At 45.5% G+C, this 27,887-nt stretch overlaps 1 protein-coding gene and 1 long non-coding RNA gene across 3 annotated transcripts in view; both read left to right on the forward strand.

Annotated features, from left to right (window-relative positions):
• Positions 1–812: 812 nt before the first annotated feature.
• On the forward strand, positions 813–10,693 carry LOC308485500. The gene is made up of 3 exons (XR_013990574.1): positions 813–894; positions 9,442–9,524; positions 10,592–10,693. It is a non-coding gene; the product is annotated as an uncharacterized lncRNA (long non-coding RNA).
• A 5,674-nt stretch (positions 10,694–16,367) lies between these two features.
• The window catches only part of SLC4A4 (solute carrier family 4 member 4), a 355,256-nt gene continuing 343,736 nt past the window's right edge, over positions 16,368–27,887 (forward strand). Inside the window, exon 1 of one of the 2 annotated variants that reach the window (XM_081020705.1) lies at positions 16,368–17,673. In XM_081020705.1, coding sequence (XP_080876831.1) covers positions 17,642–17,673 — 32 coding nt within the window. In that variant the 5' untranslated portion in view covers positions 16,368–17,641. The remainder of the gene's footprint in view (positions 17,674–27,887) is intronic. The other variant, XM_081020707.1, reaches the window with a different exon arrangement.

Below are 27,887 nucleotides of genomic sequence, written 5' to 3' on the forward strand. Positions count from 1 at the left end.
ACTGTCAGTATTTTGTGGGAAAGGGCATTTGGACATTTAGGTTTGCGAAGTTAAAGTGACTTGAAGAATGCTGTTACCAAATCCACTTAAAAAACAAAACAGACTTTTCACGGTTTTGAAAGTGATGGGAAATGCACTGAAACATGTGGGGTGAACTAACATTTAACAAAAAGATGTACAAGCAACATGCAAGCAACATTGGATGAATTCAGAATGAATGCTCATTGTCATACAACTTTCCCGCGAACAAATCAGAGTAGATGCTCAAATAGGAGCAATTACAGGTAGGTAGTCATGTTGGTCTGCCGTTGTCGAAACAAAATAAAAAAATTTCCTTCCAGTAGCACCTTAGAGACCAACTAAGTTTGTTATTGGTATGAGCTTTCGTGTGCATGCACACTTGGTATCTGAAGAAGTGTGCATGCATACGAAAGCTCACACCAATAACAAACTTAGTTGGTCTCTAAGGTTCTATTGGAAGGTATTTTTTTATTTTGTTTCAGACAGGAGCAGTTATAGTCTAACCTCTGTGCAAGCTTTATTCAAGCAAATCAGGATGAATGTTCAGTGAAGAGACTGTCTGGAGGAGCTCACGGTCCATCTAAAACAGTCTCGTCTGCTGTTCTGACTGACCTAGTCTGTCAAGACTCCACAATCATATCAGAGTGAATACTAATTAAATTGCCAAAATCACCTATCTTCCTCCAAACAGGATGAATGCTCAGTCAGCAGATTGTCTCCCCTACCAGGGAGCGGTATAGACCTTCTGTTTAATAAGCCTGTGCTTAATATCTTCCCGATGCAGCCAGAATTTCAGAATCAAGGTTCAGCAGGCAACACAGAGGAAACACCATGTACGATGCTTATTGCCTTGGAGTTATTTTTCCAAACAAGGTATTTGCTTTATTCAGAAATTGATTTATCAGTATGTTTCTTGCCCCTTTCCCAGCTGATTATGCAACGACATTTGGGATTTGTAGTTAGGCAATTTAGACCATGCATAGAGCCTCTGTTCTCCAGAAGAGGGCTCCAAAATAACAAAATCAGAGCCCCAGGTAGAAGAGACCTACTCCTGTGGCTCAAAATGCACCCAACATACATTTCTCCTCCCGATGCTTGTCTATGCTACTAATTAACACAGCTTCAGAGCTTATATGGCAGGCTGATGATCCGCAGTGTACATATAGATTGGAAGCTTTAGGGAACATCTGTAAGATCTGTGCGCTGTGGTCTAAACCACTGAGCCTAGGGCTTGCTGATCGGAAGGTCAGTGGTTCGAATCCCCATGATGGGGTGAACTCCCGTTGCTCGGTCCCTGCTCCTGCCAACCTAACTGTTTGAAAGCACGTCAAAGTGCAAGTAGATAAATAGGCACCGCTCCAGCGGGAAAGTAAACGGTGTTTCTGTGCGCTGCTCTGAGTGAGGATTTGAACCTTGGTCTCTTGGGTCTTAGTCCGACACTCTAACCACTGCACCACACTGGCAATAGGTAAACTTAGTCTCTACCCACCCTAGAACCTTTCTGCACTGCAGAAACATTCCCTTTCTGTAGTCAGCTGGAAAAGCAATTACAGTTAGGCTTCACATAACAAAAAAGTAACGCTTTCTCTCTGTGTGTTTTTACATTTGCACCTTGTTCACACCCATGTTTTTTAGCTGGATCTTTGAATGGCAGCTTGGGACTGTGGGATCTAGGAATGAGGATAGAGATTTCCGCAAAGCATATGCAGGACAGTAAAAGGGAAAGCACATTTCAGTCCCCACGCAATGCCTTGCAGACCTGCCTGGTTAGGTTGCCCAATTTGAGGAATGCCGTATTTACAGCCGTAGGTTGGGCTGGGTGTTCGTCTTGTGCTGTATCCTGTCTGGGTCAGCAGCCAGTCTTGGGCGCTTTGGGAACAAACTGCGCCAGGCGATCAAGGAATAACCTCTACTCCAGGAAGCGTTTCCTCCCAATTCTGCACAGCTTGATAGAGCCAGAGCTTATCTATATGTGTACACTATAACCGTAATTACAATTGCCTCGCAATCCCTTTTAGATATATGCAATGGAAATGGAGGAGAAAATGTCAGGGTGTACACATATCCATGAACATTAGTCTTACATTTATTTTTACCATTTCGCCACAATTAATGAGAAAAGAAACTGGGTGAAATTCTCATGGGGCTCAGGGTTTTTGTAGTGTTTACCTTTGCAGTTGCTGGGGGGCTGGAGTGTCCTTTCATTCTACAAATCAACTCACAAGTGGTCTTAACTCTGCAACTTTCGCCGTTCCCTGAACTTCGTTTAAAGCCCATGGGAAGACACCGTGGAGGGTTTTATTTTTTCAGATCAGAGATTCCCTTTGCAGTCAGTGTAGCTCTCCTATTCAAGCTTTCAAAGCATAGGGAATCACTGGATCTAGGGGGGAGAAAGTGTGGGACAGCAGTAGTTGGAGGAATCAGTTGGAGGAGGCAGCTAGACTGGTGACTGGGAGTGGCCGCCAAGACCACATAACACCGGTCTTGAAAGACCTACATTGGCTCCCAGTACGTTTCCAAGCACAATTCAAAGTGTTGGTGCTGACCTTTAAAGCCCTAAACGGCCTCGGCCCAGTATACCTGAAGGAGCGTCTCCACCCCCATCGTTCTACCCGGACACTGAGGTCCAGCACCGAGGGCCTTCTGGCAGTTCCCTCACTGCGAGAAGCCAAGTCACAGGGAACCAGGCAGAGGGCCTTCTCGGTAGTGGCGCCCGCCCTGTGGAACGCCCTCCCACCAGATGTCAAAGAGAACAACAACTACCAGACTTTTAGGAGACATCTGAAGGCAGCCCTGTTTAGGGAAGCTTTTAATGTTTAATAGACTGGGGAGGCCCAGCCAGATGGGTGGGGTATAAATAAATTATTATTATTATTATTATTATTATTATTATTATCATCATAGAATTGTGGAGTTGGCAGGGACTACGAGGGTAATCTAGTCCAGCCCCCTGCAATGCAGGAATCTTTTTGCCCAACGTGGGGCTCGAACCCACAGCCCTGAGATTAAGAGTCTCATGCTCTACCAACTGAGCTATCGGGACGAAGCAGGAATTAAAGGAGCCATGAAGGGTTCACAATCCACATTAAGCCAAGCTATTGATGAGACCTTGCATCTCACACCAGGTTTGGGAAACCCATCCAGATGGGTGGGGTATATATTATTACTACTACTACTACTACTACTACTACTACTTAAGTCCAGGGTCACCACCCCTCTGGTCAGTTCCATGGCTCAGTGTTCTAGGATATCTAAAAAAAATTAGGGTATCTAAAAGATAACAATCACCTCTTTGTTCTCACTGAAGTCACCCATTGCTACATTTCCTTTTTTGGGATGCTTCCGTGATTTCATTATTCAGAAAAAAATATTGGGCTCTCGTTATGGCATGTGCTGGATGGATTTTACATTATTTTATTGTGTCTTTATGTGCCTTTAGCACATTGTGAAAGCCAGCTTATTCATTGGATTGGATTCTGTATCAGTTTGTGCTCTGCATAGCCCCGGGGCACACCCACAGCTATCTTTGACCTCACTTGTTCACTAAACCCACTTTTTCCTTCCTTCTCATTGTACTCAAAGTACATATCTACCTACTGGTTGTTTTGCATGAAGCAGTCATGCTCTGCTTGCAGAACCTCTCACCCATGAAACCTTATTCCACAGCACACTGGTAATTTGAGTCACTTCTGTACCAGAGAGGAGAAGTCCTGGTTGCTAGTGGCATTCCTCTCTTTATGTTCATGTTGAAGGAAGATCTAGGGTCAAGTAGAGGCTGATAGGGTGCTGGTGGCTTCTTGTCTTTGGCTATCTTCCCCAAGCCCTAAGATCAGCATCAGAGTCCTGCTCTCCAACCAGTCATTAGAATCATAGAATCATAGAGTTGGAAGAGACCACAAGGGCCATCGAGTCCAACCCCCTGCCAAGCAGGAAACACCATCAGAGCACTCCTGACATATGGTTGTCAAGCCTCTGCTTAAAGACCTCCAAAGAAGGAGACTCCACCACACTCCTTGGCAGCAAATTCCACTGTCGAATAGCTCTTACTGTCAGGAAGTTCTTCCTAATGTTTAGGTGGAATCTTCTTTCTTGTAGTTTGGATCCATTGCTCCGTGTCCGCTTCTCTGGAGCAGCAGAAAACAACCTTTCTCCCTCCCAGTGGCGTAGCGTGGGTTGTCAGCACCCGGGGCAAGGCAAGTAATTTGCGCCCCCTAACCCGTGGATTTTAGCACTCGAGTGCGAGCGCCCCCCCCGGTGTTGCGCCCGGCCCCCCTGCACCCCCCCACGCTACGCCACTGGGGCTGGGGGCGAGCGAAGGAGCCAAGGACCCCCCCAAAGGCTCAGCAGGAATTTATTAAATTTATTATTTGCGGAGCCCCCGCGGGCCGAGGCAGCCGAAGCCCCCTCCCCTCAGGCGCCTCCCCGCCCCCTCCTCTCCTTGGGCTGTAGGTGGAGCTCCAGATCCGGGCTTGGCGAGCGCCTCTCCTCCTCCCGGCCGGGTCCGGGGGCTTCCAGCCGTGCTCCGTCCTCGCCCCCCCCGCCTTTGACCATTTTTGTTGCCCTCCTCTGGACACGTTCCAGTTTGTCAGTGTCCTTCTTGAACTGTGGTGCCCAGAACTGGACACAGTACTCCAGGTGAGGTCTGACCAGAGCAGAATACAGTGGCACTATTACTTCCCTTGATATAGATGCTAATGGTCAAAGGCCTGGAAACGATGCCTTATGAGGAACGGCTAAGAGAGCTGGGCATGTTTAGCCTGGAGAAGAGGAGGTTAAGGGGTGATATGATAGCCATGTTCAAATATATAAAAGGATGTCACATAGAGGAGGGAGAAAGGTTGTTTTCTGCTGCTCCAGAGAAGCGGACACGGAGCAATGGATCCAAACTACAAGAAAGAAGATTCCACCTAAACATTAGGAAGAACTTCCTGACAGTAAGAGCTATTCGACAGTGGAATTTGCTGCCAAGGAGTGTGGTGGAGTCTCCTTCTTTGGAGGTCTTTAAGCAGAGGCTTGACAACCATATGTCAGGAGTGCTCTGATGGTGTTTCCTGCTTGGCAGGGGGTTGGACTCGATGGCCCTTGTGGTCTCTTCCAACTCTATGATTCTATGATTCTACTCCTATTGATGTCTGGCGGATAGAGGGTGTGTGTGTGTAGAAGCAGCTAATGTAATGCTTTGAAAGAGAATATGATGAAAATGATGTATAGATGGTATATTACATCAGTGAAATTAGCTAAAATGTATAATTAGCTAAAATGTATAACAAATAATAAATGTTGGAAATGTAAAGAAAAAGAAGGAACATTTTATCATATGTGGTGGGAATGTAAAAAAAGTAAAGAACGTCTGGGAAATGATATATAATGAGATGAAAAAGATGTTGAAATATACCGTATTTTTCGCTCTATAACACGCAGATTTTTTCTCCTGAAAAGGAAGGGGAAATGTCTGTGCGTGTTATGGAGCGAATGTGTGGTCCCTGGAGCCGAAAAATCAGACAAAAATCAAATCGGGCTTCACGATTGCTGAAACGGAACAAAGAGCAGGGAAAGCCCCTCCCCTCCAGGCAAGCAGAGAGGAAAAGAGGAAGCAGCTGCTTTCCTGCATTCTGCCTCAGGGTCTTACTGCCCACCCGCTCTGTTTCGTTGCTGTGTTTGCTGAAACGGAACAAAGAGCAGGGAAAGCCCCTCCCCTCCAGGCAAGCAGAGGGGAAAAGAGGAAGTGGTTGCTTTCCTGCATTCTGCCTCAGGGTCTTACTGCCCACCCGCTCTGTTTCGTTGCTGTGTTTGCTGAAACGGAACAAAGAGCAGGGAAAGCCCCTCCCCTCCAGGCAAGCAGAGGGGAAAGCAGAGTGTCTGCTTTCCTCTCTGTGCTTCGGAGGGAACAATGTTTGTGAAGGGAAGAGAGATTACAGGTTCAGCTTAAAATTCTGATTTGACTTCCTGCTTTTGGGGACACACAGCATTCAAATATGCTTTCTTCAATTTAAAAGGATGAAATCCTTAAACAGTGTTTTGCCTGTAAATTCATGCGATCTGGAAGATTACAGTGTCTGTACCTCTTAAGGGATGGCAAAGCTTAGGTTTCGCTGCTAAATAGTTCTTAATGCAGTTAAAATGCTTTCTTCTGTCAAGGCAATTAAAAAAAATAAATATCAGGCAGCCGGAAAACATGCAGATGGGAGAGAGAGAGAGAGAGAGAGAGAGAGAGAGAGAGAGCGCTGGCTGGCTTGTGTGGGTGGGTGGGGGGGAACTTTTGCCTTCCTTTCCTCACGTTATAGCCCTCTCCTGCATTCTTAGCCTTCTGTGTTTTTCCTTCCCTCCCCACTTAAAATGTGGTTACAAAGCATGGATCCACATGGATCCTCAGGATCTTTGCATTGGGTCACCCCAAATTCACCATCAGAGCACACAGCATGTCCATGGCTACAGCCTGCCCCCCCAAAATCACGCACCCACTGTTGCCTGGGGCTGCAATGGTGCAAAAACGTGGTTACAAAGCATGGATCCACATGGATCCTCAGGATCTTTGCATTGGGTCAGCCAAAATTCACCATCAGAGCACATAGCATGTCCATGGCTACAGCCTGCCCCCCCAAAATCACGCACCCACTGTTGCCTGGGGCTGCAATGGTGCAAAAACGTGGTTACAAAGCATGGATCCACAGGGATTCTCAGGATTTTTGCATTGGGTCACCCCAAATTCACCATCAGATCACATGTCTGTGGCCACAGCATGAAGCACAAAAATGATACGTCCACTGTTTCATTCAGAATATTTTTCCCCTTGTTTTCCTCCTCTAAAAACGATGTGCGTGTTATGGTCAGGTGCGTGTTATAGAGCGAAAAATACGGTACATTTTTTAAAAAAACCAGAAGCATTTTTACTTGGTATTATAGGTCAGGACATGAATAAGCAAGATGTTAAATTGTTTTTATATGCAACAACTGCAGCAAGGGTATTATTAGCGCAGAAATGGAAACAAGAAGAAATACGGAAGAAAGAAGAATGGCAGACGAAATTAATGGACTATGCAGAATTGGACAAAATGACAGGAAGGATTCGAAACCTGCGGGACCAGAAATTTACAGAAGGTTGGAAGAAGTATATGAATTATTTGAAGAGCAACTGTAGTCAACAAATTATGCTAGTAGGACTGCAAGAAGTTTCATAAGGAGAAATATACGAAGTGTTACACAGTATAAAAAGATAGAGATATTGGTTATGAGTTTGAAATGTAATAGGGAAGATAAGAAATGCATACTGAGAGATTAGATTGGAAAATTTTCAGACAGGATTGATGGAAGTCAAAAAAACTGAATAAGATGTAAAAGTATGTTTAATTACTGTTGAAAATGATATGTTAAAAAAACTACCGTAATAAAAAATTATATATATAAAAAGAAGCAGCTAACATTTGCATGGCTGGGATATAGCCTGCTCTACAAAGATAAGAGTCACACCCGTTGCTCTGCCCAGTTTTGCACCCTTAAATGCCTGGGGGCAGCTTAGCACATTTCAAAGTAAGTGCAGTAAAACACATTGCCATCTAAAGCCTATTGAAATCTGGACCCTAAATTTATCTAAGAGCATTGTTATCGCCAACCTCTGATAGGTGTCTTGTGCAAAAATGCAGAGAGATTCCCAGTTATCAGGAGACGGGCTGGCAAACAGTCACTCCCACTGACGAAACTTCAGCCAACAGCCCTAAAGGATTTATTGGAAATCCTGGAAACCAAGACCCAAGTTTCGGGCAAGTGCTCTTTGGTGGGAGAACCCCGGCAGAGATATAACACGCCAAAACATGCAGCAAAGAAAAATGTGGAAATATAGGCTGCAAAACCTTTAAAATGTGCCCTTTCCAGCTACTTGCCTAACAAAATAACACCCAGCCAGCCAGCTGGCATCACAACGCCATCTTCCTGGCCGTGCTATTCTAACACTCCCGGTTTGGATTAGACTATGTGGCTTCTCTGAAGGTATGATCACATCTCCCTGACTGCACTCCAAGCCAAGCAATTGCTAGAATGGCAATTTGTTTAAGTGCGCTAACAAAGCATCTTGGACGATCTGCCTGCAACTTTTGGAAGGGATGCTAAGCTGATCCTTTCAGGTCACCCCAGCAAGGCAGGAAGAATTCCTTGGACAAGGGTCCAGACTTCCATCAACAAATATGATGCAGGGAGAGGTCCATGGTGGCCACCGGACAGTGGCTATTTCAGTTATGCTTGCAAAGCTAGGGATTTCACCCCCACACCTGTTCCCAATGGTGTTCCAGCATTTTCTAAAGATGGAAAAGGGGATTTTTAATTCCTGTGTGGCAGCCCTGTTCATCTCCTGAAGCTGAAAACAAAGTCTTGTGGCACTTTAAAGACTAGCACATTTACCATGGCTTAAGAATTCATCATGCGAAAGGCTGGGCTGGATGAATCCCAAGCCAGAATTAAGATTGCCGGAAGAAATATTAACAACCTCAGATATGCAGAAGACACAACCTTGATGGCAGAAAGTGAGGAGGAATTAAAGAACCTTTTAATGAGGGTGAAAGAGGAGAGCGCAAAATATGGTCTGAAGCTCAACATCAAAAAAACGAAGATCATGGCCACTGGTCCCATCACCTCCTGGCAAATAGAAGGGGAAGAACTGGAGGCAGTGAGAGATTTTACTTTCTTGGGCTCCATGATCACTGCAGATGGTGACAGCAGTCATGAAATTAAAAGACGCCTGCTTCTTGGGAGAAAAGCAATGACAAACCTAGACAGCATCCTAAAAAGCAGACACATCACCTTGCCAACAAAGCAAAGGTCCGTATAGTTAAAGCCATGGTTTTCCCAATAGTAATGTATGGAAGTGAGAGCTGGACCATAAAGAAGGCTGATCGCCGAAGAATGGATGCTTTTGAATTCTGGTGCTGGAGGAGACTTTTGAGAGTCCCATGGACTGCAAGAAGATCAAACTTCTCCATTCTTAAGGAAATCAGCCCTGAGTGCTCACTGGAAGGACAGATCGTGAAGCTGAGACTCCAAAACTTTGGCCACCTCATGAGAAGAGAAGACTCCCTGGAAAAGACCCTGATGTTGGGAAAGATGGAGGGCACAAGGAGAAGGGGACGACAGAGGACGAGATGGCTGGACAGTGTTCTCGAAGCTACCAGCATGAGTTTGACCAAACTGCATGAGGCAGTGGAAGACAGGAGTGCCTGGCGTGCTCTGGTCCATGGGGTCACGAAGAGTTGGACATGACTAAACAACAAGTTTTCATGGGCTCAAGCTCTTTCCCGGAGGCACCTTTGAAATTCAGTGTTGGAAATGATGGTGAGATGCATATAAGTATTTAAAAAACCCACCTGTTGCCAAGAACGCGCCATAAAACGAGTGATGCTGAATTATACTGTGCTTTTTCCCTTGTACATCCAGGTACCCAGCAGTCTGTTGTGTTTATGGAGGAAGTAGAAATGAAAAAATGATTATGTTCAGAAGAATTCTCAAGCAGAAGAAAGGTTTGATTTTTCTAAAGTATTTATTATTTTATTGTAAAGGTTATAGCTCATAGCCCTGCAAATGTGAATTGCTTTACACCCGCAGTGTCACAGAGGTGAGGTTATTTTGAACAGGGAAGTAGGGGATTTTTCTTCCTCCTGCACAAACCTTGAGCATGATAGCTTGTACAAGTCCCATGATGTGAATGGGAGGCACAACTCACAACTCACAGAGGAGGCTTCTTAGCCATTGAATTGTGCCTCCTGCATCCAGTGTCTCAATAACAACACAGGAGCCTAGGAAGCTGCCTAATGCAGAGTCAGACCCACTGGTCCATCTAGCTGAGTACTGTCTACACCAGGGGTCAGCAAACTTTTTCAGCAGGGAGCCGGTTCACTGTCCCTCAGACCTTGTGGGGGGCCGGACTATATTTTGAAAAAAAGAAGAAGAAGAACGTATTCCTATGCCTCACAAATACCCCAGAGATGCATTTTAAATAAAAGGACACATTCTACTCATGTAAAAACACTTTGATTCCCGGACCGTTCATGGGCCGGATTTAGAAGGCGATTGGGCTGGATCTGGCCCCTGGGCCTTAGTTTGCCTACCCATGGTCTATAACAGCCTTTCTCAACCTGTGAGTCTCCAGATGTTGTTTAACTACAACTCCCATAACCCCTAGCTAGCAAGGCCAGAGCTCAGGGATGATGGGAGTTGTAGTCCAACAACGTCCGGGGACCCACAGGTTGAGAACCTCTGGTCTAGAAGGAACGGGACCCTTCTGACTGTGTTTCAGCACTGGAGAAAAATGGGCCATCTTGAACAAGACCTTTCGAAACTTTCCTCCTCCAGACTGTTGAAGGAAGACTAAATTATGGATAGTCTTGGCCATCGGTCTTGAAGAGTAGCTGCCAATTAGCGTCCTGTAGGCATTAACTGTACAGAAAAGATGCTGCGTAAGCAAAGTTGGGAAGAGGAAGTAGGGTTGCCATACGTCTGGAATCTCCCAGACACAGATGACATTCGGTAATGTGCCCCCCCCCCCAACAAAAAAGCAGCTCAACAACTTTTGTGTTTGGATTTTCAGTTTTTGAGATATGGCAACCGTAGAGGAAGGAAAACCAGGATTAATTCAGAACTTCTGGCACTTAGATGTCCATGACAAAAGTGTCTCTCACTACGCGTAAACGAACTGTGAAAAAGACTATGAATCCAACAAGAAGAAGAAAGATGTACTTTCCCCTGTTTGTTTGCTTGTTTTGTAGCACAAGAAAATATTTAATAAAAACTAACAAAGAAGAAAGGCCTTCTGGCTCTTGCTAGACTTTACTGTACAAGGCTGTAAGCAATGAAGAGTACCTCCTTCTTGTCTGTTTCTTTAATGTCATTTTTATCTAGTGTCCGCTACTTAATAGTAAAAAAGATATAATGTAGAAGCATTCTTCAAAAAAAAAAGGGGGGGGGGAACAGGTTTTGAAAAGGGGAGGACTTTTTAGAATTAAAAAAATCTACTTTTAAGGGTGCACCATAGCCCTGCTGATCTTTGCAACAAACACACAAAAAGTAGTGGAGGTGGTAGGCTTCAACTCAAAACGAAATATGAAAAAAATAGTGCATTTTAAGAGCACATTTTGATTATTTTATATTGTTACATACCAGATAAGAACTGCAGCAATGTTATCAACACAGCTATGGGGAGGGGAAGTAGCTCAGTATCTGAGCACATGCTTTGCTTTCAGAAGTACAAAGTTCAGTTGCCGGTATCTCGTGTTAAAAGGATGTCAGGGTATGAAAGACTTCTGACTGAGACTGGCCAGAAACTGGGTGACCCAGAACAACTGTCTGTCTTGGCGCAGGGTAGTTTCACAGGTCAACAGGCTCTCCCCGTGTTCATTTTTTTAAGGAAGCAAATGGATTTGTACCTTTGGCATTCACAATCGTTCAGATCAAAAATTATTTCTTTAAAAACAAATTTAACCAAAAAGAAGAGAGAAAAACAGGAGAGGGGGAAAAAATCTACCAGCTCACATTAAAAATACAATAACCATCAATTTGGTGAGACCATGGAATGAGCCTCCAGGGAGGAAGCCAAACCGCTGGAACCAAAGTGACCTCTCTGGGGTGCAAGACTGGGCAGTGTGTGTGGAGGACCTGGGCTGCCCAGACGACAAGACCCCCCTCTCAGCCTGGCTGATGTGGTCCAAAGGAAAGCAGAGCCATACATTTGGCACCAGCTTGGCTGCAGGAGTTGCAGGAAGGATGTGTCCAAGGCGCCATCCAACCGCCTTAGGGACCCCACTCTGGATTTGTGTAGAGTTTACTCCTTAGCCTTTTCTTCTCCTGAAGACAACCTGCAAGGCAGCAGAGCTTTTGGATCAGTTTTCCTTCTCCTAAATGGGCTACGTGGGATACGGGTGGCACTGTGGGTTAAACCACAGAGCCTAGGGCTTGCCGATCAGAAGGTTGGCGGTTTGAATCCCTGCGATGGGCTGAGCTCCCGTTGCTCGGTCCCTGCTCCTGCCAACCTAGCAGCTCGAAAGCACGTCAAAGTGCAAGTAGATAAATAGGTACCACTCTGGAGGGAAGGTAAACGGCATTTCCGTGCGCTGCTCTGGTTTGCCAGAAGCGGCTTAGTCATGCTGGCCACATGACCCGGAAGCTGTACGCCGGCTCCCTCGGCCAATAAAGCGAGATGAGCCCAGAGTCAGTCACGACTGGACCTAATGGTCAGGGGTCCCTTTACCTTTACCTAGATGGGCTACGTTCCCAGGTTTACAAGCCCCATCTGCACCTCACTTCCTTCTACAGCATGTGCAGAAAACACCTTCTTGGCCATTGGACCCACGACTGGTCTCGTCCACTCAATCTACTGGCAGATGTCTTCACATGCAGAGGGAATGCCTAACTCACTGAGGGTTTGAGACCTATCGGCTACCCTTACCTGATTTAGGCAGCCAGTCAAAGCCAGTCAAAGTGTGACGCTGTCACCTGCTGACAGCTTCTAGGAGCCACAGGTGAGAGCTGAGTGCAGGGTGGGGACCAAAGGTGGATGAACTACCCCAGAAGGAGCATGACGTGTTCCCCACCAAAGGTACTGCCATCCCCCTAACACCCCACCATTGATACATCCATCTTAATTTAAACATGTAAATCAATATATATTCCCAACTAGGCATCTCCACCAAGTTGATGCTTGTAAGAAGAGTTTTTTGTTGTTGTTGAGACTTGGCTTCCTTTCTTTTCCTTTATAAAGATACTTTTATTGCAGAGGTTTTCAACATTTTTTAGCCCACAGCTCCCTTAACCAATTGCATTCTTTCTGTGGCACTCTTGTGGGGCTCAGGAGCCCAGTTATGCCACCCCTGGCCTGCAGAGCTGGCAGCCTCTTGCCCAGGGGTCAGCAAACTTTTTCAGCAGGGGGCCGGTCCACTGTCTTTTCTTCTTTTGATTTTTTTTATTTTGTCTTTGTTATTTCTTTATTTTCCTTTTTTATTACTTTATAAATTTTCAATTTACTACCTGATTTTCTTTTTCTTCATATGTAAAGAGATAGCACAGAATGTTTGTATAGATATGTACATTTTTAACATTCAATAAAGAATAATATTAAAAAAAGAAAGAAAAACTAACCAATAAACTGAAATCGACACGGGGACAAATAGAAGAAGACGCCTTCACCCCAGTATGGCTCCCCTTTATCACATACACAGCCCAACAAGACAATGACAAGAACCCGCCAACAGCATACGAATCAATATGGCTAAGCTGATTCAAAAACACCCACCCACCCCACTCACAGATTCACCACAGCTAATCACAAACAAACAACCACACTCTAGGCCAACCTCAACCTCTCTCACCACCAAAGAAATACAACAAGCAAATAGTAAGAGAACCCACACAAGCGACGCTGACACAAAACCCCACACATACACTAAGTAGAATAGAAGCCTTGCCACCCGACCCCACCCCACTCTCCACCTCTTTCCCCCTTTTCTTCCTAATGTTACACTAACGTAAACTGATCTGTAGAAAATGTTACATGGAAAAAGAGACATTGCAGATACTTTTGTAAACCAAGAAATCTCTAATAAAAATATGTTAAAAAAACAAAAAGAAAACAACAAACAGCTGTGCAAACCATTGGGAGGCAGAGACATGAGAGGGCATCAGAGGAGTGAGGGAAGGAAAGAGGGGCAGAGGCCAGTGTTGCCTGCAGCACCCTTGACCGTCATTCAAGGCACCCCAGGGTGCCACAGCACACTGGTTGAAAACCACTGCTTTTATTCCATCCCCAACACAAGAATCTCTGTGCAGAGGATACTTGAATTGATAAATAAATAGATTTTGCAGATGCAAACTCCACCCAGTTCAGTCAGACCTTATTCCCTGGTTAGGTGAGGAGGCGATTGCCGTCTAGCATGCTTACCCTTTCCAGAAGTTTTCTTCTGAATGCCTGGCTTACCCTTTGAAAGGAAGAAAAGTTTTAAACTTAAGCTGGTGTGGTGTGGTGGTTTTAGAGTGTTGGACTAAGCCCTGGGTTCAAATCCCCCCCTTGGCCATGGAGTTCCTTGGGTCAATCACTGTCTCTCAGCTTTGCCCACCTCACAGGCTAATTCCAGGATTCTCCTGTAGGCCAATCAGGTTGCGGATTCACTTCCACCTGGAGCTGGATTGGGTGGCTCCTGTGGACCAATCAGACTGCTGCATTCTGAATCCTACTGTTCTAGGACCAATCAGACTGCTGCATTTTGGATCCTATTCAACTCAGTACATAACACCATTGTTGTATGTTTGTGGGGTGCCTGGACTCCCCTTCTAATTCCGGGGTGCTAGGCACTGAATTTAGCATGTTAAAATATAAACCAGGCTGACTTCATGATGAAGTAATCACCTGGAGAAATGGACCATTTATGAACTTGTAAAAGTGTAAAAGAGTACAGTACTGGGAAATAATTTATAATGAATTGAAAAAAATGTTTAAAAGTACTTTTTTTAAAAAAAACAAAAACCAACCAAAGTCCTTTTTGTTGGGGATAATTCAGACAGAAATTCCCAGGTTCAAAGAAGCTTATTTATGTGTGGTACTACTGTGGCCCGTGTTTTGTTAGCCCCAAAATGGAAAGCTAACAAGGTCCCAACTAAAGAAATATGGCAACGTAAACTGATGGAATATGCGCAGCTTGCGGACCTAACATATAGAATAAGAGAACAAGAAGAACATACGTTTAAAGAAGATTGGAAAATGTTTATTGAATATTTGGGGGGAAATTGTGTGCACTTGAAAACGTTGGCAGCATTAAGACAAATTCAACGGTGTAAACAAGTTTTGATGGATGTAATAACAGAATACTGAATGGTTTCGTTTATGTAAAATATGCAGGCATTTATGATATGCAAAATGAACCATGGAAAGGGAAGCAGGGAAGTCATTGATATTTTAAGGTTGTTTAAGTATTTTAAATTGCAAAACAGAAAATTTAATAAAAATTATACACACACACACAAAAATGGACCATTTAATGTCCCATTAAGGTTATTAACAGAGAGTCTCTGGGCTGGCCAGCAAATGGGTAAAACCCCTTTCTGAGATGAGAGACCGCAGAGACAAATGACAAGTGTTTTTTTTTTGGGGGGGGGCAGCAGAACTACGGTGGGTAATGAGGTATGAGAACAGGAAACATGGGACAGTTTTGCAAGAGGAGGCAGGGAGAAGGGGCGCTGTTTGTTTTATGCTGCAGAAGGGGTCAGACATGATGTTTGGAGTCTCTTGGAATCAGAGGCTGTGGCAATGGAAGGAACAGGACCATGCTAGGGTGTGAATGCTCCACACTCTGCAGGTTGTATGTGTGTAAATAAACCGTATAGCATAAAGACACGACAGTCTCTGCTGAACCTCCTTGTCCAAAAGGAAACACAAACCCCCTGGAAGTGCATCTTGAACCCCGGGAATCTCACACCGCTCGGAGACTGGGGGTGGCACAGAACAATAATAAAGGTAAAGGGACCCCTGACGATTAGGTCCAGTCACAGATGACTCTGGGGTTGCAGCGCTCATCTCGCTTTACTGGCCGAGGGAGCCGGTGTACAGCTTCCGGGTCATGTGGTCAGCATGACTAAGCCGCTTCTGGTGAACCAGGGCAGTGCACGGAAACGCCGTTTACCTTCCCGCCGGAGCGCTACTTTATCTACTTGCACTTTGACGTGCTTTCAAACTGCTAGGTTGGCAGGAGCAGGGACCGAGCAACGGGAGCTCACCCCGTCGCGGGGATTCAAACCGCCAACCTTCTGACTGGCAAGCCCTAGGCTCTGTGGTTTAACCCACAGCGCCACCCGCGTCCCTGGAACCATAATAAGCAATCATAAATCCCTAGAGTTGGAAGGGACCGTGAGGGTCATGTAGTCCAACCCCCTTGTAGTGCAGGAATCTTTTGCCCAACGTGGGGCTCGAAAACACAATCCTAAGATTAAGAGTCTCATGCTCTGCCAACTGAGTTGTAATAGGAAGCACCTGCCAAACAACAATAATAAGAAGCACCTGCCCAGAAAAGTGTGGGTGTTTGTGAGAGAGAGAAAAATGGAAGAATATTATTTATAAATATATATATAATTTATTTATTTATTTTCCATTTAATAATATACATTCACATCATTATCCACTTTACATTATCCTGCACAAACCTTGGGAATGATAACTTGTGCAAGTCCCATTACGTGAATGGGAGGCACAACTCACAGAGGTTTCTTTTTTACACATATTTTTAAAAATATATTTTCCATTTAATAATATACATTCACATCACTATTACCCACTTTACCTCCCTGGCTCTTTAGAGCCTATCGACCTCCCCCACCCCCCATGGCTTTCAAAATTAACCTTTAGATCATTGCATTTTGTACGTTTTCCCAATTCCAATTGGAAACAACTCAACTCAAAATTTAAATAAATATAGAAAGGTAGAAAACCTCTCCTTTCAAGTCTTCAGATAACCCTGCTAGCGATGTTAATTGCTTGCAATAATCTTTTAAATATCATATAAATTTACTGCTAGCGATGTTAATTGCTTGCAATCATCTTTTAGAGGTCGTAGAAATTTACTCCAGTCCTTTGGCAACGCTTGACCATGCTGGTTTCGGATTTTTCCTGCCCGCTTCGCCCGTTCTGCAAAGGGAAGAAGAACAGAATCATAGAACTGCAGAGTTGGAAGGGACCCCCGGTGTCATCTAGACCAACCCCCTAAGGAAAAAGCTGCAAATTCCTCCACGGCGTCCAACCGGCCTGTCTTCCAGCGCAACCCCTCGCCCGTTGCCACAGAGGGACTCCAATTCCCAAGGTGGGGAAAAAACACTGCAAAATCCTCCCGGGAGCTGCGTCGAAAGCCCTCTGAGGGGGGAGATCTAACGCGGCCGGAGGTTAGAGGCGGCGTGGCTCCTCCTCCTCCGGCTGGCCGGGGCCCCCGTGACGCTTCCCGGCGGCGAGAGCGCACCAGGGCTGGCAAGGGAATGGGATCCGGCTGGAGGAGGAGGAGGAGGAGAGAGAAGGCGGTGGGGACGGGCGGGAGAGAGGGAGGCGGCGCCCAGGCGACCGAGTCACGGCTTTAAATCGTGGACGGGCGAAGCGAGGAAGCTCCCAGCGCTTGGAGGCTGCCGGCTCTCCTCTCTCTCCCCGTCGTCTCCGCCTCTCTCCCGCGCGCTCGCTTCTTCCCGCCGCCTCGGAGGAGCGCTGCTTCGGAGGGGCTGCCTCGGCGCGCGCGCTCCCTGGCTCGCCCCCTGACGTGAGGCGAGGCGAGGCGAGCGGGCAGGGGGCACGACGCGCTCGCCTTCCCGGGAGCGGAGACCCACGCGCTGCCTTTCTCCTTCCTGGAGGGGACGGACACACGGACTGACTCCAAGTTGAAGCGACTTTTTCTTTCTTTCTTTCCCTCCCTTCCCTTCTCTCGCCGGGCTGCGCTGGGTGGCGTGGCCGGAGCTTCTGGGGCTGCGCCGAAGCCGCTCGCCGCCCGCCGGCGTGTGAGGAGGGAAGGACTCCGGAGGAGGAGGAGGACGCGGGGCGCGCGCAGCTCCCGGCTCGCCTCGAAGGCTTCTTCTTCTTCTGCTGCTGCTGCTGCTGCTCCGGCAGCCCCGACCGGCCTCCGCGATGGAGGAGAGACGCAAAGGAGACCCCCGGAGGTAAGGAAGGCGACGGGGGTGGGCCGAGGAGGGGAGTTGCCGCCCTCGCGTTCCCGCTCGCTTTCCTTCCCGCAAACAGCTCACCTGCTCCCACCTGGCGCTTTTCTTCTTGCGTTCTCACAACCAGGTAGCCAGGTAGGCTAAGGCTGGGAGCGAGATTCGTGGATGGAAGGGAGGGCGAGATTGGAAGCAGTCTTCCCCCAAATCCATTCTAAGGACTACATGAAAATAGTTTGGGGTAGTGCTTTTTTTTTTTTTTAAGGTGCTGGTAGACACCATGAAGTTGTTGTAGCAAGTGCCACACTTTTAACATTTTTTTTTTTGGGGGGGGGGGAGAATGTGCCAGTATTGCATACTCTTGAGACACCCCCCCCCTGAAAAAAGTACTCGGTTCGGGACAGGACTTCTTCACAGTTTGCTAGACTTGGAGAAGAAAAGTATTTTTAAACAATATTTCCTTGTACTTATTTATTTATAGCCTGGATTAAAATAAAGCAAAGCTTTTTGCTCGGGTCTGCTGGCAAGGTTTAAATAATTGACAGGCACAAAGTGGGGATAAGATCGCAGATGAATTTTTGTTTTGTGTGAGGGTGGAATGATATTGGTGGTGGTGGAAAAGGGAACATAGGAAGGACTGTACAAATGTATGCTGCAGAGCATGTGCAAAGTGCCCTCCCCCACGTCACATCTAACTTCCATATATTGGGAAGTGACCGCAATGGGGGTAGGTGATTAAAAGTGCAGGATTTAGAGGTATGAGGGGTTCTTGTTTGGGCAGGAGGGGCGATAGTTTAAGTTCTGACATAAGGTTCTGGAAGGGGTGTTGTGTGTTCAGAGTTGCCCGAAAGTTGTGCATATTGACCCGCTCTTTTTGCTTACAATCAGGTGTGATCATGGTTACTTAGTTGAGAAAGGCAAGCACTTTGCACATACTCCGAGGAACTCTCTTGTGAGGCTGAACCTGGGCATGGAAAGCATGTATGCACATAGCTAAGGTTTGGTGAGTTCTGGCTAAAATGAAACTCTGCAGGAAGCCAAACCTGACCCAATGAATTTTGGGGGTTGTAGGAAGAAGAGGAGAAAGGGCAATATTTGAGAGGTCTGGGCAAAGTAGTGGGAATGCAGAGAACCTCAGGAGTTGTTTAGGGACTGCATAAAAGTATGATAGATGGACTGCAAGGTAATTTGGCAGAAAGATGAAAAGGGTCAGGGAGCATTTCAGCACTGGTTGTCCAAAGAGAGCAGCAGGGCTTAGTGGTTTGGGATATAAGTTGTAGGGTTACTGAAGAGAGGCTAGGTGTTTGGGGGTGTGGGCTGGTGGGGAAAGACTGGCAAGGGAAGTAGTTTGGAAAGCAATGCTGGAGTTTGGGTTTCAAGGGCTGCTTGCTTGGAGGCGAGAGTGAGTGAGTTGCTCGATATGCAAGGATAGTTTGCCCAGAGGGATATGTTTAGGGTGAGCTAGACAATCAGGATTGGCTGAGACGGGGAAAGGGAATTATTTCTCGCTGTTGTGGGAAGGAAGCTGGGAGATATAATTTGCATAGTGGAAGAGAGTGATAGAGTAGCATTGAGGTTTATATCAAGACAACCAATGGGGATCTGTGGGAGGATTAGAGGTTTTTTCTGCTTCAGGTGGCCAGCAGATGGAGTGTGTTTTTGATAGAGGTCTCTTGTGATACAGGAACACTAGATGTGGGGTCAGGTCAGAGGGACTGCAAAGGGAGTCAACTATCGGTGCTGGAATCTGAGCACAGCTGGGGTGGAGCAGAGGGCTTTAGGGCAGCGAAGGAATGGGGCATATTTATTTTATAGCCCCATCCTTTACTGTCTCATAAGCAAAATGGAAGTCCTTTTCCGCCACAGAATTAAAAATCTAAACTAGCAAGTTGTGGAGGCCGGGGAGCACAGATATTATTAATATGCCATGGGAATATTTGGAGATGAGGTTTTGGGCTTGGAAGCATTCAGTTTATAAGCCCAGGTAGACGAGATACTGAAAGCTGAGGACCAAGATACATGTTTCAAAGAGTTGTGTGTCCCTTTGCCTGTGCAATTTTTTTATTTAAAAAATAAACAAACATGAAAAGCAGCCTCTGGAGACTGCTGTCTTGAATGGGACAGTAGCAGGCAGGAGCAACCATTTAAATCTCCCCCCTCCTGCCATTTACCCCTTCAAAATCACCTCTCCTAGCTGCTTTTTTCCATGGCGCGGGGAGAAAGTTGAGGACCTTGGTCTTTTTCATTTGTAGGGGAAAATCTACTTATGGAGTGTGCACAGAAATGGCTTAAGTGGGGGGGGGGGAGGCTAAACAACCTTCCCACCAAGGTTGTAGTGGGGTCTGCATTGCATGATTCAGAACACACAACTGTGCATAACCCATAGCTTTGACTTGACTATGGTTTGGGGAGATCAATGGCAAGTTGGATGGAGTTGCGTTACTCACATGTGGAGCAGCTGAGGAAGGAGGCAGTGGGAAGTGATGAGGGAGGAAAATTGGGGCAGTGGGCTTGGAGGTTTTTGCATTGTGAGATGGGGATATATTAGGCTTTGGGAAGAGGCGCATTAAGAGCTGGTAGCGACTTAGCTATCGACCGGCGTACTTCTTTGCCAGAACTACCACCATCTATTGCTGCTAGTAGAGCCTTGTAAATCAAGTCTGCAAATGTAACTAGCTTGTAATTCCACCCACCCCCTAGCCTGCTGGTGATAGGCATACAAAATGAAGAAAATAAAGCATTTTTATACTGCGTGCAGAAGGACGGATTTCTCTATCCCTCCTCTGCCAGTCCGCTCACTCTCCTGTGCGCGCAATTCATTCTCGCCCATTTCAACCAGGCTAATGCTTATTTCAAAGGCTCCACTCAGCAAAAAGCATGGATAAAATGTATTTCTGGAACTCTGCCCTGCCTGTAGTAATTACCTTCTTACCTGCCCATTTCCTCCATTTTTCACCACTGTGGCACATAAAGGTTTCTGTTGGGAATTTGCAAGGTTTGGGCTTAAACAGAGGAAAGAGCAGAAGGGTTGGACACACGTTTGTGGTCTGTAAGCGCCAGGCACCAAGCTCAGTCGCTCCTGAAGGAACAGAAGTGAGCTGTGTTGACACTGGTATTGGCTGGGCAAAGAAATGGGGGGGGGGGCACTAGGTCAAGCCATGGTGCTAGGCAAGAGAGTTGCCTTGGGAGGTACTGTAATTCCCCACACAAGCACCATGTTTTAGGCCAATTTTTTTTGCATATTTTTGCAAAAATGCGGGGTGCGACCATTATGTGAAGCAAAAAATTATTATTACTAAACAGTCTTTGCATGTTAACGTATCACTGTATAGTTTAGCTGTCGCGGGAAGATGCAAGTCTTGCCATACCGCATGCCTCACCTATGGCAGCTTCGCCTGCCTGCCCGCTCCCTTTGTGCTTACGGAAATGCGATATACTGGCAATGCGTGAGAAATGCGTATCCATAGGCTACTGGTGAATGCATTGCTGCTCCATTTAGGTAGTGAGACGAACAGAATTATACCAACGTGGTTATGTGATGAAAGGTAATTAACCTAATTTTGGGACTGAAAAAACAGGGTGTGACAATTATGCGGTGGCGATGATTATGTAGTGAAATACGATAGTGTGTGAATCTTGCCCATGCATCTGGTGGAGAAGTGTGCAGGAGAAAAAAGACATCTTCCACTGTGTCATTTCTGCTGCTCTGAACCAGCCTTCTCCAACCTTCTTCAGATGTTTGGGGCTTTCAGTTTTCATCACCCCCAGACAGTTCAAGGTGTAGGGAAAAGTTGACACTAAATGCTTTTTTGTACCAGTGTTTAATTGCAGCCTGATCTGTCAAGTAAGAAAGGTGATGATGATCTTGCCAAGGGCTGATCTCGCTCTTAACGCAAAACAACTGTTCTCCAGTTCTGATTTTTAAAGTGCATCCTAGTAACCTTGGTGGGATGAGAAACAGTGAGGTTTTCATAGCCCACTTCTAGAAATAACTCATGCAAACCAGACACTCCCTCATGTAGTACTTGTCTGCGAGAAAGCGATAGCTAGTATATATTTGTTTGTTCAGAGGTTTGATTGTGCAGAAATAGCACAATCTTAGGCCCTTCTTAGTGCGCTTCCTTGTGAGAGAGGCGTGGAAGGTGGCACGGAGGCAGGGCCTTTTCGATTGTGGCTCCTCCTGTGCATGAATGTGCATGAAATGCTCCCTCAAGTGACGTCTGTCTGGTGCTGACACTAACATCTTTATGGCACATGACACTAACATCTTTATGGCACATTCCTTTTCTCCTGGGCGTATGGTGACGTTTGATCCAGCCGAGTCAAAAGTTCTACTCTGGATTGCTGATAAGTCATTCCCTGCTCGCTCCCTTTGGCAAAGCTTTATGTATTGATTCAGTTGTTTACATTTTTGATAGATGTTGCTTTTAAACTTGACTATAAGTGCCTAGAGGCCACCACAACTACAATAATAAATAATAAAACAGATATGCCTCTCAACTCGTTTCTCTTTCGTATGGGTTTTGCTTCTCCCCTTTTACTCAGTCTTCGCCAACCTAATGATCTGCAAAAGTTTTGGACTACCAATTTGCATCATCAGCCCCAGCCTGAGTCTCAGGGCCTGTGCATCTACAGAAAGAGCAAATTTTTTTGCAGTGTGCATATTTTGCCAGTTTGGATAGCTGTAGAAACTATTGCATTCGATTTGTGTGTGTATGTGTACCCTCCTCGATCTGAAATAAAAAATTCACATGGTTTTCTCTGCACTGTTCAAAATGTTGAGTCTTCTTCAGTTCAGGTGGCTTAGTCTTGTTGAAAGGTGGTATGGAACCTACACCAGCTCCTCTCTTCACCTGCTTAATATTGCATTTCCAGTTCAGTCTAGCATTGCGTTTTCATTTAGAAAAAGAACAACAGTGGATAAACACAAAAGCATTGTTTAAGGACTTGGTGTTGATTAAATCGGATGAAGTGGCATCGGCTCCCCATTTCTAGAAAGACGTGTTTCTATGTAATATCCAAACAATCTTACACTGTGCTAAGAGGAAATATTGCATGCCCACACTATAGTAGAATTAACTTCTTGCACAACCTTCCGTTTGCTTTCTTGAAATAAACTTCCTGCTAATCCTGGTGTGCTCTGTTCCCTCTTTTTTGGCCTTCTAAACTTGGTGTCTTAGCATCCTTTTGTTCTCTGTACAAACCCTCCCCCCCCCCCCCCAGATCACTATAATGTTGTAATAAGCCTGCCTTTTGTTTGCAGTCTTCTCCCCCTCCTTTCCTTGCTTTGGTTTTCACTGGTTGTGTGTCCGCTAGGAGACAGGATATGTGAGTGAATCTCCATTGCACATAATGTTTCTTGGAAGTGGGGTGAAAACTTCTCCATTTCTAATTGTGTTAGGGATTAGGTAAGCCTTTAGCTTTGCATTTCTTGCTTTCATCACTGTACAGTTTGTGGCACAGCTTATTCAACTTGAGTAACCTGTGTTTGCTTATTAATACTTGCAACTGTTCTTGATCTAGAATCTTATCGGGCATCTTGCACTTTGCTCTTTCCTGTTCTTGTGTGGCGTGGTATAATTTGATTGAATATAGATTGCATTCCTCTGCTATATGGGCTAATCTCCACAAAGGCTCCCCTGCCCGAAATCTGCCGCACTATTAGTGTGACCAAGAGACGGAACCTAAAATTTGGCCCCTATCCAAGTGCCCAGCTTTACTTTCTCCCATATAAGTCAACGTGGAAAAGCAAAGCCCTGCACAGGGGGAGGATATTGGATGGGGTGGCAAGATCTGCTGCCTCCCTCATACAGTACTGTACAACTCACATATTGGCAGAGCTCCTTCGGGGTTCCACAGAGGCACTTGACTTTACTCTTCAGGTTCTTGCAATATACAAACTTCCCTCCATTCTTATCTGCATTTGATGGGTGTTTTGCTAGGCCATTCAGAATTCCTGGGAACTGTGAACTGTGCGTTGGAATAGAAGGGTGGATGAGGGGACCTAATGAAACATTTTTAACAGGGGGCAGAGCAATGAATGCTGTACATGTGGCCCATTCTCTCTTCTCGCTGCTTACTGGGTGGCCCCCTGGGGGAGAAGAAGTCGAGTACCTTCCTCGCTCAAACACACATTCCATATGAAGGCCTTTATGTGTGGAGGACGTCCGATTCATTTCACTCTTCCCCATAAAGCAGCAGCTGGAGCATGTGGATGAGGCTTATGCATGTACAGAAGGCAGGTGCTTCTGTTCCAACCTGTATTCATGACCACCAGCGCTGTTTCTCTTCCGCTGCTGTTCAGTTTCCACCAAATACTACATAACAGTGGTACCTTGGGTTAAAAACTTAGTTCATTCCGGAGGCCCCTCTTAACCTGAAACTGTTCTTAACCTGAAGCACCACTTTAGCTAATGGGGCCTCCCGCTGCCGCCACGCCGCCGGAGTACGATTTCTGTTCTCATCCTGAAGCAAAGTTCTTTACCCGAGGAACTGTTTCTGGGTTAGCGGAGTCTGTAACCTAAACCGTCTGTAACCTGAAGTGTCTGTAACCCGAGGTACTGTTGTATTTGTCTTTCTGTCTGCTGTTTAACATAGGTTACGTAACATATGTAATTATTTATGTAAGTTGAATTCATCTCGGCATAAAGGAAGCATTGAAACAATGTAAAGTAATTAATAACATACCATTTGCAGATTTTAAAACGGCAACAATGTTAATGGATACCAATAGTCTGTGCTTGTTTGATTTGAGTTCCCGACCGTACACAAACTGCAACAATTTCTGCTGCCTTTTCCATTTTCGCCACAATTTTTTTTTGGCTTCCCATTGCAAGTATGTTATTAGGGGCTGATGCCCAGGTTTGTTTTGCAAGCCAAGCCCTCCACCTGCCGCCTCGGTCACTTGCTCTGCCTGTCTCCAGTGTTTCCCTCCCCCTGGAGCATACACAGTCTGTCACCAGCACGACAACGGACTAGAACAAATATAGCATAGAGAGACATGCACTGCGCATAATGGGGAGTGGAGAGGAAGAGGCAACATGCCTGAGGCCAGCTTCTGATTTGCAAACTATTTTATGTAAAAATTTCCATAGGGGGTAGTAGCCATGTTAGTCTCTTGCAGCAAAACCAGCCAGAGTCCTGTCATACCTAAAAGACTAACAAATTTATTATGTCATAGGCTCTTTCCTGGACGGAAGCCCAGTTTTTCAGATGCCTCTTTAAGGTGCCACAGGACTCTTTGATTATTTAATGCACATAGCCTGCTGTATAGCCTGCAGTGAACCATGGGAAAGCAATACCACCTTTTGGGTGTTGGGTGTTCTGTTCCTTCAGTATTTAAGAAATCACAAGGATACATAGGGCTTATTACATGTCAAGCCACTATTTCTCATCGCTACTATTGGTATCGTCGTAGAACTTTGGCTGCAAAGCATCCACACAGTGCTGTAGAATAGCAGGAGAGGCTTCAAGGCTTTCAGGCGGAGACAAACGCACCTAGCAGATCATTGCCATTGTAGGCTGGCCCTGCAGAAAGGCTTAGGCTTACATGTGCTTTTGATAATGGGTGATGCAGTTTGGTTTCGCGTGTTCAGGACAGAGGTGTAGGAAGGTCAGGTGGTACCCGGTGTGGAAAATTTCTAGTCACCCCCCCATTGATTTTTTTTTTTTTTGCTGGCAAAAATGGTTTTACGTTATTTCATATTTCCTTACAAAGGAATAATAATAAGTAATAATAATAAACTTTTATTTATATCCCGCCCTCCCCGGCCGAAGTTGGACTCAGGGCAGCTAACATCAGATGCATAACACTGATATAAAATCAAACAGCAATTAAATTACCTCCTAAAAACATGTCAAAATCAAATTAAAGTCTACTTAGATGGCTTTCTGCAGGGTTAGGGTTGGGAACAGTAAGTGCTCCACTGAATTGAAATTTCAGCCTTCATAACATAGGAAAATGGCCAAGTAAACAGCTTTTTTCATGGAGGAGGGTCAAGATATTAACTGATATGCATGAAATTTCATATATAGCTATATAATCCCTAGAGTAGTAAGAGAAGACCTTTGGAGCAGGCATTTTTTAAAAAAAGTTTTTTATGAACCGCCCTAGTAGGGAAGCAATTGTTCCTTGATAATTTGCCAACCCCCTCCATGATGGAACATGGAGGGACCCCCCGTCCCCCTTCCTAAGCCCCTGGTTCAGAACCCACCTAGGGAATGAATGTCCCTGTGAGTCGTGTCGCTGGCACATCCTGTCAGCATTCCATTCAATTGATAAGTCGGGACATTGTATCCCATGTTATCAGTAGAATATCCCCACTTGCTGATGTTGCGTAATGTGAAAAGGGGCCTGTAGGATTTAACATGCTACTATAGAATATAAACCTGGTTATCCCCCCCCCCGCTCCCTAATTCCCCATTGTCCAGTCTCCTTTGGTGTCATGTTTTCATTGCTTACAGTGTAGGTGTTCACAACGGAATCATAAAGAACAGTGCAACTTCTGTGAGTGAAGCGAAAGGTCAGTTTGGATGGGAGAGAAATGAAATTCACATATGGTGTACTGAAGGTACTTCCGGGAGAAGCTATTAGGTAGTTGGGATGACTGGGATGTTAGAAGCAAGGAGGTCAGGAAATTTAAGGAACGTGTGTGTGTGTGTGTGTGTGTGTGTGTGTGTGAAAAGCAGCACTGTAGTCTGAGAAGCAGGAATTTGAGAGAAAGTTAGGTAGAGGAAAAAAAGGAATAACAGGAAAAGGCAGGATTTTGGGGGGTGGGAGGAAACCTCACATAGGACCTGGGGCCAGGAAAGTTTGTATTGTTTCAGCTGTGGGGCTGGCAAACAGAACTGAGATGGGAAAGAGTAAGAAGTGGTCTGGAAGTCAGGGGTGCTGTGAACGAAGCACACATCTAAGCAGGTAGCAGTGGGAAAACGAGTTGGTGGAGGCAGCAGATGCCTGAGAAAGAAAAGAGCTGAAGGCACACAGAGTGGAGAAAATTAGGATCTGAGGAAGTGAAGAGCCTTCATTCTCCACATTCATTTTGGTAAGCTAGTGGCTTTGCTGCGCAGGACAAACTTATAGAGAACATGGTGAGACAACTTACTTTAAGACCATTATTTGCTTGTAAAAGTATGTTGTTCTTGAGCTTACCTGGCTGTTAGTGAGGGCGCTAGAACCTAATTGGAGAAAGTTTTGTTGCAACAGCTGCAAGTCAGGCTGACTCCCCAGGAACAGTTCTTGCTTTCACATTTGAATAGGTTCATCGATAACGGAAGTATGGCTAGTTGCTGCGAATCGACTGGTGCAAATTAATATCTCTTAACACCTCAGGGCTCTGGTAATACCTGATGCTAGGCAGCCTTGAAAAGCCAATTTAATAAGACAAAATTATTTCTTTCTTTTGAAGAGGGAGAAGAAGTCTGCCGAATACCAAACATTCTGCTCAGTAGGGAATAAATATTCCTATCAAGTATCTGGTTCATCTAACGAGGAGTTAATGAGGATAAATGGATGCACCAGGCCTTGGTAATTGCTGCCATCTCCATTTCTCTTTAAGTGCTTCCTAATGGTTGCATTGTTCGAAAGAATGTGTAAATATTGACAAGAAATTAACGGTTTGCTTGGTTAAAGCAAGCAGCTCCTCTGTCTGACCATCTGTTGCTATTAAGATAGCCAGATGTCAGCGTGTGCAGAAATAAAGAAATGGATTGGCTTATCCAGCATTCGGTCAGTCTTTGTTTATGGAAGTCCAGTATCCAGGAACACAGTTAGAACATAGCACCGTGGCCTTAGACTCCGCACCTTCTCAGTTTTCAGCTTAATGAGATTATCGTGTTGCTGATAGCTCATACTGTACAATTGAGAGAGGAGAGGCGAAAGCTCCTTTTCAATGTGCTCCTTCTGTTCTCTGACGTAAAATACGTCAAAACTGGCACGCGATTGGCACGCAGGAACTTTCTCTTCACAACGCTTTAAGCCACTTCTAACTAGAAATACAGGAAATCTCTTTTTATGGTGGTGTTGGGGGAAGAAACTTTCCTCATTAGTTCCTGGAGGCTTCCTGTCCCAGCATAGCAAATTTGGTTATTCAAACTGCTAAACCAGTATTGATAAGGTCAGGTCGTCCCCCGCTCCTGTGTGGTGTAGTGTTCAGCCTGATGGCTCTGTGAGCAGCGCAATATAGGAGATTTAGCGTGTGTGTACAGAGGGCTTTTAA

This window comes from Podarcis pityusensis (genome assembly GCF_964106645.2).
Source record: "Podarcis pityusensis genome assembly, chromosome: 9".
NCBI classification, from domain to species: Eukaryota; Metazoa; Chordata; class Lepidosauria; order Squamata; family Lacertidae; genus Podarcis; species Podarcis pityusensis.